At 37.8% G+C, this 12019-nt stretch overlaps 1 protein-coding gene across 1 annotated transcript in view; it reads left to right on the forward strand.

Annotated features, from left to right (window-relative positions):
• ARP9 (actin-related protein 9) overlaps positions 1–12019 on the forward strand; it is an 81342-nt gene that overhangs the window by 49883 nt on the left and 19440 nt on the right. The window contains exons 9-11 of the mRNA XM_010276516.3: positions 1062–1126; positions 5040–5129; positions 5450–5500. Coding sequence (XP_010274818.1) covers positions 1062–1126; positions 5040–5129; positions 5450–5500 — 206 coding nt within the window. The remainder of the gene's footprint in view (positions 1–1061; positions 1127–5039; positions 5130–5449; positions 5501–12019) is intronic.

Below are 12019 nucleotides of genomic sequence, written 5' to 3' on the forward strand. Positions count from 1 at the left end.
GGGGTGTATTGTATCTGTATTCATTGATTATGGATACAAGATACGCTACGACTGGATACGTATCCCTACGAGTTGTGCGTATCAGTATGATACGCCTCCGTATCAGGCTGCATCGCACCATACGGTCTGATACACACTGATATGGAGGTGTATCCATTGTCTAGTTTGACAAAATTATACATTGGGTACTTTTGGATTGTTTTTCATCTTTAATACAAGTTAAAAAATAGTCATACGAAAACTAAAATAATTTAAGATTTAATTTTCGCAAAAAAATTAATAAAAACTAAAAATTATAAAAATAATATATCTCATCTACCTTAGATGATTTATATATTTTATTTTACACAATTATATGTTAAAAATGAAAACATAGTTATTATTTGAAAAAATAGAGTTATTATAAAAATACTAAATAAATAAATTTTCCCAACAAAATTAGTGGAAAACAGAAAATTATAATTATAAAAACTGAAATTAATAATTTAAGATTTAATTTTCCAAAAAAACTTAATAAAAACTGAAAATTAAATATAATTTATTTTGTCTACCCTAAATGATTTATTAGTTTTATTTTACAATTATGTGTACAATAAAAACATTATATGCTAAAAATGAAAACATATTTATTATTTAAAAAATGGTTGTTATTTAAAATACTAAATTAATAAATATTGCCAAAAATTAATAAAAATTGAAGATTATAATTATAAAATTGAAAGAGTGATAATTATTGTACAACGTTTGATTGTTCTAGAGTCATGGTATTATTTATTGTAATATTTCTCTTCATATAACCTATTGAAGTATGCATTTCTCATGTGTTTGAATCTTATTCATAGATAATTCAGCTTTTGGTTTAGTATGATTAATGTATTTATGTGATTTGTATGCATTTCACTAGCATATCCAAGTGTTTCTATATCTTTCATTCGTATCCATGCATTTCCAAAGCGTATCCGTATCTAAGTTATCTGATACGATACCCTATATAGATACTTTGATCCTTGGTGTTACTCCACTTCCTTTTTGTAATTCAATATATTTATTTTTATCAATAGAAATAAAGGAGATGCTGTCAATTGTATTGCGGGACTTGCGGTTTAGCTCTGCAGTGGTTCACCAGGTATCATCTAATCAACTTTAAGCATTGAGGGAAAGAGTTCAATGGTGTTGCTAGTGAAATAAAAAGCACAAAAATATTTTCTTATATGCTCTTCTTTATTTCTCCTTTGTAATCTTTGTGTCTCTTTTTCCCTTGTGTACATCTTCTCATGTACCCTTCTTTATTTCAATGAAGTCTTTGTTACCTTTTCTCAAAAAATATTTTTTATTGAATTGTTGGAGTATTCTCTTCTAGCCTCTTTTATTCTACTACCAAGACTAGAGGCAAATATGGGCCAATTTAAGAGGTCCACTGGCCTCAAGCAAGGGCCCCAAAGGTGAAGTCCAGGTCTAAACTAGATGGTTGGGCTTGGGAGATTGAACTGAGCCTGCACAGCTCTAGTTCACTCTAAAGTTAGAGACCGTTTACTTTTTTCACCTGTGTATTCACTATTTAGTTTTATATTTCTATATTGCTCCATTCTCTAAAGTGCAATACTCATTGTCTTCAGAAACAAATATCGTTAGTTAGGCTGCATTTGGTTGTGATGCAACACAAATGTGTACTCTCCTTTTTTCCACCTACCCTGGTTCAGTGAATGCAATTTGGGTTCATTTTCCATGCCCACTTTGCACTCTTTCCGTTTGGAAATGATCACTGCAAATGACATCATATTTCCTGCTGACAGTGAAGAGCAGTACCCCTATTTGACAATGAACAATCATTGAAAAACAACAGTGAAGTAGCAAATCTCCACTGTCTTACAGCGCCAATGGGTGGAGAGCAAGGTTTTGAAAATCGTAATCGTATCATAAATCGTAGAGAAAGTTGAATCGAATCAAATCGTGAATCGTATTGTAAATCGTAAGATTATTTCTATTTTTTATAAACTTGTCAAAAAAATTAAATATAGATATATTAAAAGGCTAAATATATATAGGAAAGTGACTTTACCCTACTTTGAATCTATATATACCATATATATACCTAAAATAATAGAATTTATCACTTATACAATAGAATCCTGAGATGATATAATCAAGTTTGACTTGAAAGTCAGACAAATCCACATATAATGGCTTTTTAACCCACATATGATGGAAAATAAACTCAATTTCTAGTCTTAAATAATGTAAATAAAGCATTTTCTAGTAAGGGCTTAAAAAAATCTCCCTTGACAAAACAAAATATAAACAAAAACATAACAAAGAAGAGAACTGATTCTTAATTTAATTTATTTGAATCGTAACGAATTGTATAAATTGTAAGATTTATGAATCAAATCATAGGATCCAAAAAAATTCGTATGATTTTTGTAGAAAAGGATTCGGACATATGATTCGAATCGAAACCCTTGGGATTCATGATTCAAATCGTGAACTGTATCGTAAATTGTAAGATTTTGACAACATTGGTGGAGAGGCAAATTGTCGGGGCTTTTCCTCTGTTAACCATTCTGAAGTTTGAGCAACCACTGACAGAGATTTCAGATCTAAATCAGTTTACAGAGGAAACCCACAAAAACCTCTGTTGCAGAGAACTATGAACAGCGATGTAAACCCAGGGTGATCTCCCATCATTGATTCAAACCAGATGTGAGTCTCCTAGAATATCTTCCATTGTTGGTTTTCCTTCACGATGATCTACCATCGAGAAGTTCAACTGAGTGATGGGAGTCTTTGTGAATATCATCATGATGGTGATGCTTCAGATCAAATGCAGATGATCTTCATGCCATTGAAAGAAGATTGGCATTCTTTAGGGATCAACGGAGATATCCCATTGCCGTGACCAGATCTGGAAGAAGGGACTCTTCTCTCAGAAAATCGAAGTGCTACGAATGGAAGAGATCTCGGTCAATGCCACAAGATCTTTGATTCCTTGGTCAAGAAATCTTTTCCAGCTGTTGCCAACGGTGGAGTTCCGTGGAAGATGCCTGAGGATAAAAGCAAAATTACTGCCTATTTTGCTCAATGAAAGAAGAGAGGAAACATTTACTTCGATTTTATTGAAGTAAAAGTTACACCCAAAATCGAGGTAATCCCTGAGAAGTTTACATTTTTACCTTGATTTTTGGTGCATTTTCATGCTCTTACCAAAACCGACCTGGAGTGCATTAGTGCACTGATCTAGTGTTTACATCACAATGAAACACAGCCCTATGGATTTTTTTTTTTTTTTTGAGAATAGATAATTTGTATTTGAAAAGGATGTATATGAGAGATGTACAACAAAGGGCCTAAAGAGACCAAAAAGAAGGCTCAAACAATTAAGTAAGCATTGTGTCAGCATTATATAAAAAAATCCCTTCTCAAACCTAACTTAGCTAACCCATCTGCTGTATGATTGAACTCACAGGGAATCCATCTGAAGTTGCAGTTCAGCAAAGAAGATAGTTCATGTATTTCAAAGAAAAGGTGAGCAACCCTCCAAGGCCCTTTATCCTGTGCTTTGGCCCAATTGGTGGTGTTTCTGGTATCACCTTCAACAGCTGAGGAATTAATGTGGAGTCAGTTGGCAGTCCTTGGAGCCTCAAGAAGGGAGTGGGTCCCTGCTTTAGAAGCATCTGTAGCTGTGACAGGGCCACTATAAACCCACACAGTATCACCATTTAAGTTCTGGGTGATGCCTCCGATACCTGCTGCTGAATGGGAGTCAAGAGATCTAAAACTGCCATCAAACTGCAGTATGAAAGCACTGTCCTGCCTAGGGAGGAGGATAACTTCAGTAGGGGGTTGCTAGGGAGTCAATAACAGCTTTCCAAAATAACCTTCCTGTTTTTACCAGTCTATTGTTGTGCCGTTGGACAATGAACTTGCAAACTGAATTTGCGCGGGGGGCGCAACTATAGCTGCCATCATGAGTTGAATCTAGAAAAAATTTTCTGAAGGTTTCTTGCAAACTGGCAGTTAATGAGAAGGTGACCAATCAGTCCCCATCCATATAGCATAAGACATATGCAGGGTGAGATGCACCTCTGTCCCCGGAGCTTCTTCTGCAAGATATCACAAGTGTTCAATGTGCCACAAGTTACTTCCCAAACAAAAGAAAGAAATTTGGAGATGAGGTGCCGAATCCTTTTGTTCAGGAAGGAGGAGGGGTGAGTTCTAAGTTTATGCAAGTAAGAGTTGGTGGAGAACTGGCCAGTTGGGGTGAGGGACCAAACTAGCTTATCTTGGGTGGAGAGGGAGATGAAGACATCAGAAATTGAGGTTATAAGTAAAGAGACATTCAAAATTTTGGCATCTCTCAAGGTTCTATGGAAGTTGAAATTGTAGGAGGATCTGGTTTTCCTTGAGGATGGTTGAGGATATGAGGGCTTGTTTATCACGGGCAAGCAAGAGTAAAGAAGAGAAAGATTCTGATAGGGGTTTATTGCCCCACTAGAGGTCAGTCTGGAATCTAATTTGATTACCATTGCATAGTTTAAATCTAGTGAAGGGAGTGAAGGTGTTCAGAGTTTGGAGGATACCTTTCCAAGGGTTTGCAAGAGAGTAGCTCGGTAAAGGCTGCCTGCTACCTCTTTCAAGGACTATCATTTTATGTAGTTTTTTTTTCGTGAAAACCATTTTATGTAGCAATTGTCATTTATTCTCATATTTTCCATCTTTTGTTTTGTTAACATAAGGACTATCATGCAATTTTATAGAAGTGGCATTGCAACCTGCATTTCAGTTATTCATGCTTTTAATTTTTCTCCTTCTAGTGGTTCCCTCTGCAACAAATTTGCTAGAATTTTAATATACTTAACATAAGGACTATCATGCAATTTTATAGAAGTGGTATTGCAACCTGCATTTCAGTTATTCATGCTTTTAATTTTTCTCCTTCTAGTGGTTCCCTCTGCAACAAATTTGCTAGAATTTTAATATACTTAACCTTCTGTTATGTTTATGATTCTGAATATTTAATAATCTTAGCACCATTGGACCAGGAAGGTCTTGCTGCAGCCTTTGGTAATGGCTTATCAACTGTATGTGTTGTGAACATTGGTGCTCAGGTTACATCAATCATCTGCATTGAGGTAAGAGAAAGATCCTATTTCTTATAACTTATTTATTTTTTATTTTTTATAACCCTACTTATAAACAAGGGCCAGCGCATTTTATTTGGTGGGCATGCCTCTTTAGTTATTAAACAACTTGGCATTTTAAAAGTTGGAATATACCTGTTTGTCAACTGCTAAGTAGGTGAATCTTATCAAAGTCGAAATCACAGACTGAAGTACAATGCTGTGTTCACCTTCCAATTCCCTAGTCACTAACTTGTTTTCCCACTTAAAATGAATTTTCTATTGGCCAAATTAGAAAAATAGAACCTTGAAACTATCTATCTGATTTTCAGGATGGAGTGGCTCTGCCTACTACTGGAGTGACTTTGCCTTTCGGTGGAGAGGTATGGATAATGGTTTTATGTGTACCATCTCTTACTTGTTGTCATGAAGCTCATTCTGTTCATGTATAGCTGAATAGTTCTAAATCTTAAATTATCAGCAATCAACTTATGGGCCTTTATTAGCTTTTTCTCTTGTAGAATCCATGAAGAAAGCCCGACTTAGTTGCATGTATTGTAGAGTATGTTTCACACGCTTTTTGTTGCTTCTTGGCTATGTATTAACAATCTTGGAACTGTTAAAAGTGCTAGCATTAATACTGATACAGATATATGTTAGGTTTATAAACTCTATGGACTGGAGAAAAAAGTGGGATATGACCCCCTGTTCAGCATGCTTAGTTCAAGATTTAACTATTGAAATTATTAGGGGTGTCCATGAAAAAACTGAAAAACTGAACCGGAAAATGCAGTTAACCGAACCGACCGGTATATATTTATATGTATATTTTATATATATTATATATAAATATATATTCATTATATATATATGTACATATATTATATATCATTTATTATTTATAATATAATATTATACATATATTTATGTAACATATATTATAAATATAAAAAAACCGAAGAACTGAACCGGTCAAAAACCAAAACCGACGGACCGGTTAACCGGTGGTACCGGTTCAGTTTGCAAAAACTGCCCATGGTTCGGTTATCCGAACCGTGGACGCTCCTAGAAATTATAGTTCTCTTGTAAGATACACAATCAGTATTTCAGCTTAATTCTTTTGCATAACAAGATACCATTCTGATGCATGTTTCTAAGTTATGTTGCTTAGCATTTTTGTATGCCATTGTGATGCGATCACATGAAATCTTATTCTTGTGATTATTGTTGTTGTTGTTGTTGTTTTTGTTATTTATTGTTTAGACTAGTGTTCGCAAACTGTTGTTGACCTGGCTGGTCAGACCATTAAAACTGTCTCCTGGCCATAATTCTGGTTCGGGTCAACCTCAAACCTGTAAGCAGCTTAAAAACAAACCATTGACTTGGTAAAAACCTGGTCATCCTGGGCAGTGAACCATTGACCCACTTGACCCAGTCCAATGGGCCACGAGTTACAAGTTTCAATTTATATGCAATCATTCGGAGGCCATAACTTTTCTCTGTTGTCCTATTGGGGTGATCTTTGTTTTGGATTTTGGGTTTGTGATCTATGCGTTCCAAGGTGCTTGGTGAAATAATTTAGTTATTTGTGTTAGGGTCTGTTTGGCTAGTTAAAGCATTTTTTTATTTTCTGTTATTTCTGTTATTGTACTCACTTACAGCAGGGGCACAAGGGTCATTTTCCTTCTTATTTCTGCCGCCCTATATAATATAATAGAAGCTGGCCCCACCAGCACTTTTCTATTGCTCCAAACCTTTTCTTCTTCCTTTCTTTCTTCTCCTTTTCTCTCTTCCTCCCTTCTCTTCTCTACTTCCTCATATTTTAATCGGATTTATTGCCAAGATGGTATCAGAGCAAGGCTGTTGAATCTAGGCGACCAAGTTTTTTTTCTCTTCAAGTTGCTGAATCTGGGCGGAACAGAGGACTGAATCTGGGCTGATCAAATCAGATCTGCAACTGGTACAACCCTAAAGTTTTCTTTCTTCTTTTATTTCTTTCACTTGGTCGTGTACCAAGTGGAGAACAAAACAAATGAATCCAAACCACTGAATGTCGGCAGACTTTTGTGAGGGTTATATTTTTTATTTGTTGGATCGTGTGATCTTGTACCTATGAAAAGGTGACTGTAGGTCATAGATGACCTGTTTTCTCTGCTCGTTAATCTGATTTCATGTGTGTTAGGATCTCTCTTATTGATTAATGTTGTGGTGGAACTTAGATTAAGTCATAGATGTCCAGTAGGCTGGGACTGTTTCATGCAGATCTGAAAATCAGTCTCGTCATAGTTCTTCTTTGGAAATTGGTGATGTTTTTTGTGCTCAGATTAAGTCCAGAACTGAATTGTTGTGTGTGGAGCTTTTGTCGATATAAGGAGGGATCCTAAGTTGAGAGTTTAGATAAAAAAACCTTGTGTTAATCATGTCTGAGAATTCTGCTACTTCAGAGATTTCAGGGAGCCACAATGGAGTGAGCGGGGGAATGGATATGAATTTCCCCATGGTTGTTATTCCCTTTGATGGTCTGAACTACCTTGAGTGGTCTAGGGGAATAAAATTCTACATCACTGTTAGGGGGAAAATAGGATACATCAATGGGAGCGTGAAGGAACCGAAGAACAGAAGTGCTGAAGATAGGTGGAACCAAGAGAATAGTATGGTGATGTCATGGCTCTTGGTTTCCATGCTGCCACAGGCAAGGAAGACTTATGTGGGCTGAAACTGCTTGTGAGATATGGGAACAAGCAAAGTCCACCTATTCGGAGCAGAGACACTATGCTAAGATATACCAACTGCAAGCTGAATCCTCTACTTGCAAGCAGGGGGAGAGGAGTCTCTTGATGTACTATTATGATTTGACATCGATATGGAAAGAACTTGATCACTACCAGAATGTGAATTGAAAGTGTGATGAAGATGCAAAGACGTATAAGTCACTTGTATCTCAGCAACGAGTCTTTGCCTTCCTCCTAGGGCTGAATCCTTCATATGAGTCCATCAGGGTGCAGATCTTGGGTAGTAAAGAATTGCCATCAGTTCAGGAGGTGTATGCCTTAGTGCAGTCAGAAGAGAGTAGAAGAAGTGTGATGAATTGTGTAGAAGGGGAGTCAGTTGCCCTAGCTGTCCGGGGAAATTCAGATACAAATGTCGGAGGTGCTTTTAAGAAAGGTGACTCTCAGAAGAGAACAGATGATAAGAGTAAACTTTGGTGCACTCACTACCAGAAGACAAGACACACTAGAGATACATGTTGGAATCTCCATAGAAAACCTAAATGGGCACAGGATTTGGGTAAGAAGTCAACACCTGATCAGGGCAAGAAACCAAGTCAGCAGAATAAAAAAAAGTATAACTCAGCTAATATGGCGTTGCCGGAGACTAGTCCATTGGTAACTCAGGAGAGGCACCCCAGTTCTGACCCTAAGGAAGAAATTATCAACTCTTTTCGTGACCATTTGGAATTGTATGGTAGGACTCTTCGCCAGATTGATTTTGGTCCTACTCCCTCTACCTCTTTCGCGTCTACATCAGGTAACGCTGCCACTGCCTTCCATGTGTCATCTCATACCACTGATTCTCCTTGGGTTATTGACTCCGGAGCCTCAAACCACATGACCGGTAAGTCAGATTTATTTTAGACATATAACCTTCTCTCTGGGAGAGATAAGGTGAGACTAGCTGATGGTTTTCTCTACCATAGCTAGCCAAGGTACCATACCTCTCCCACTCGGCCTTACCCTTTCTAATGTACTGCATGTTCCGAAATTACCTATGAATTTGTTGTCCATTAGTAGTATAACTCACTCCTTGATCTGTTCAGTCACTTTTTTTTCCATCTTCATGTGTGTTTCAGGATTTGGCCTCGGAGAAAACGATTGGTAGAGGAAGCATGGTGGATGGTCTCTACGTGTTGGAGAATAAAGCTGGTCTTGTGGCTACAGAGTCCATGAGTTTGTCTAGTGAGAGTCAAGCCTATTTATGGCATAGTCGTCTTTGTCATCTTTCTTTTGAGTCATTAAAAGTTATGTTCCCAAAGTTGTTTGAGTCCTTGTCAGTGAGTCAGTTACAGTGTCAGACATGTCAATTGATTTAACATTGTAGAAGTTATTTACCTTTGAGAAATAAAAGATCTGAATTTCCATTTCATATTGTTTATTCTGATGTTTGGAGCCCTATTACTCTACCCATTGAGGCTGGATATAAGTACTTCATTACCTTGATTGATGATTACTCTAGATACACTTGGGTTTACGCTATGCAATCTAGAGATGAAGTGCCAAAAATTATGAAGACTTTCAACGCATGGTGTTCACTCAGTTCCAAACTGAAATCCATATCTTCCAGTCGGACAATGCGAAGGAATACTTCCATAGTGATCTCACGGAGTTTTTTTTGCTTCAAGCGGGTCACTTCAACGAAGCTCTTGTGCCAGGACACCCCAACAAAATGGTGTTGTTGAACGAAAGAACCGTCAGCTTCTCGAAGTAGCTCGTGGCTTATTAATTCATATGAATGTGCCAAAACGTTTTTGAATGGATGTAGTTTTATGTGCTACATACATCATCAACCGTATGCCATCTCGATTACTAGAGTATAAGGCCCCACATCAGCTTTTGTTCCCTACAGCTCTGTTGTCCACCATTCCAATGCGTGTTTTTTGGTGTCGTTGCTTTGTCCATAAGTTGTCCCCTACTCGGGGTAAGCTTGATGGCTATTCCTTGTGTTTTTCTTGGTTACCCTTTATCTCAAAAGGGGTATCGTTGCTATGATCCTACCTCTCGCAAGTACTATGTCTCCATTGATGTACCCTTCTTTGAGAATCAACCTTTCTTCTCGGTCTCTCCTCAGGGGGAGAGGAGAAACAGGCGGCTCAAACTCAACTACCTCCTTTACCCAATCCTCCTCCATTCCGGGTCTTTCATCGTCGCCATAAAAGCTAGCAGAGTTCAAGAGCCGTGGAACCTGACACTATGCAACCAACATCATCGGATTCGCTAGAGGCAGATCCGTCTCATCAACCAGGTACACTTACTCCTATTGATATGCTTGTTCCTCTCAATGTTGATTCCCTTGTCATCAATGATCTCGATGTTCCTATTGCTAAGAGAAAGGATGTTAGATCTTATACCACTAATCATCCTATCTCTAATTTTGTGTCCTATGATCACATTTCACCTTCATTCTGTGCATTCCTCTCTTCTGTGGACAGTGTCCACATTCCTAAGAATGTGGTAGAAGCTTTATCTAAACCTGAATGGACAGATGCAATGCGGGAAGAAATTGATGCATTACACAAAAATGGCACTTGGGAGTTGGTGGATCTTCCTGAAGGGAAGGAACCAGTGGGTTGCAAGTGGGTGTTCACAGTGAAACACAAGGTTGATGGAACTGTTGAAAGGTACAAGGCTAGACTGGTAGCAAGAGGTTTTACACAGGTATATGGAGTGGACTATACAGAGACTTTTGCTCCAGTAACCAAGATGAACTCTATCAGGATTCTTCTTTCATTAGCAGCAAATCTTGACTGGGAACTTCACCAATTGGACATCAAAAATGCTTTCTTGAATGGTGACTTGGAAGAGGAAGTGTACATGATCCAACCTCCAGGTTTTTGTGCCAAAGGCAGTGAACAAAAGGTGTGCAGGTTAAAAAAATCTTTATATGGGTTGAAGCAATCACCTTGGGCTTGGTTTAGTAAGTTCCACTTAGCAGTTCAATAGATGGGGTTCAAACAATGCCAGTCAGATCACACTCTATTTGTGAAAAGAGGTGAAGGGAAAATTGCAGCTCTAATTGTGTATGTGGATGACATAGTGATCATAGGAGTTTTGGAGGCTGAAATACAGAGACTAAAAAAATTCTTAGCCACTCAATTTGAGGTGAAAGATCTAGGCCCCTTACATTATTTCCTTGGAATTGAAGTTGCCCGCTTTCACAAGGGCATCTTTATTTCCTAACGGAAATATGTACTAGATCTACTAGTAGATATAGGCAAGTTGGGGGTAAAACCAATTGAATCTAATCATCTGTTGGGAGACAGTCAGGGAGAGTTTTTGAAAGATGTGAAGAAGTTCCAGAGACTCGTAGGGAGACTCTTGTATTTGTCTATGACTAGGCTTGATATTGCTTATGCAGTGGGTGTCCTTAGTCAGTTCATGCACAATCCTATGACAACTCACTTTGAAGCTGCAGAGAGGATCCTTAGATACCTCAAGAAGTTTCCCGGAGCTGGTTTGTTGTTCCAGAAACATGGTCACTTAAAGGTGGAAGTATATACTGATGCTGATTAGGCAGGAGCAGTTGATGACCGAAAGTTTACCAGTGGGTATTGTGCCTTTGTAGGAGGAAACCTAGACACATGGAGAAGTAAAAAACAAAGTGTGGTGGCTAGATCTAGTGCTGAAGCAGAATATAGAGTGATGTCTCATGGGGTTGCTGAAATCATGTGGATAAGAAATCTGTTAGGTGAACTGGGTTTTGCAGTGAGCAATCCTATGTCACTCCCTATGTCACTCTACTGTGACAATAAAGCTGCCATCAATATTGCTGCTAATCCAGTCCTTTATGATAGGACGAAACACATTGAAGTGGGCAAGCATTTTATTAGAGAAAAACTTGTAAATGGAGAAGTGTGTACTCCATATGTCAGCTCAGAATAACAACTTGCATATATCTTCACCAAAGGTCTTCATCATATGCGGCCCAATGATTTGTGTGACAAGTTGGGCATGATTGACATCTATGCTCCAACTTGAGGGGGAGTGTTGAAATAATTTAGTTATTTGTGTTAGGGTCTGTTTGGCTAGTTAAAACATTTTTTTTATTTTCTGTTATTTCTGTTATTGTACTCACTTACAGCAGGGGCACAAGGGTCTTTTCCCTTCTTATTTCTGCCGCCCTATATA

The sequence above is a fragment of the Nelumbo nucifera genome, chromosome 1 (assembly GCF_055504915.1).
Source record: "Nelumbo nucifera cultivar China Antique chromosome 1, China Antique-T2T, whole genome shotgun sequence".
NCBI lineage: Eukaryota > Viridiplantae > Streptophyta > Magnoliopsida > Proteales > Nelumbonaceae > Nelumbo > Nelumbo nucifera.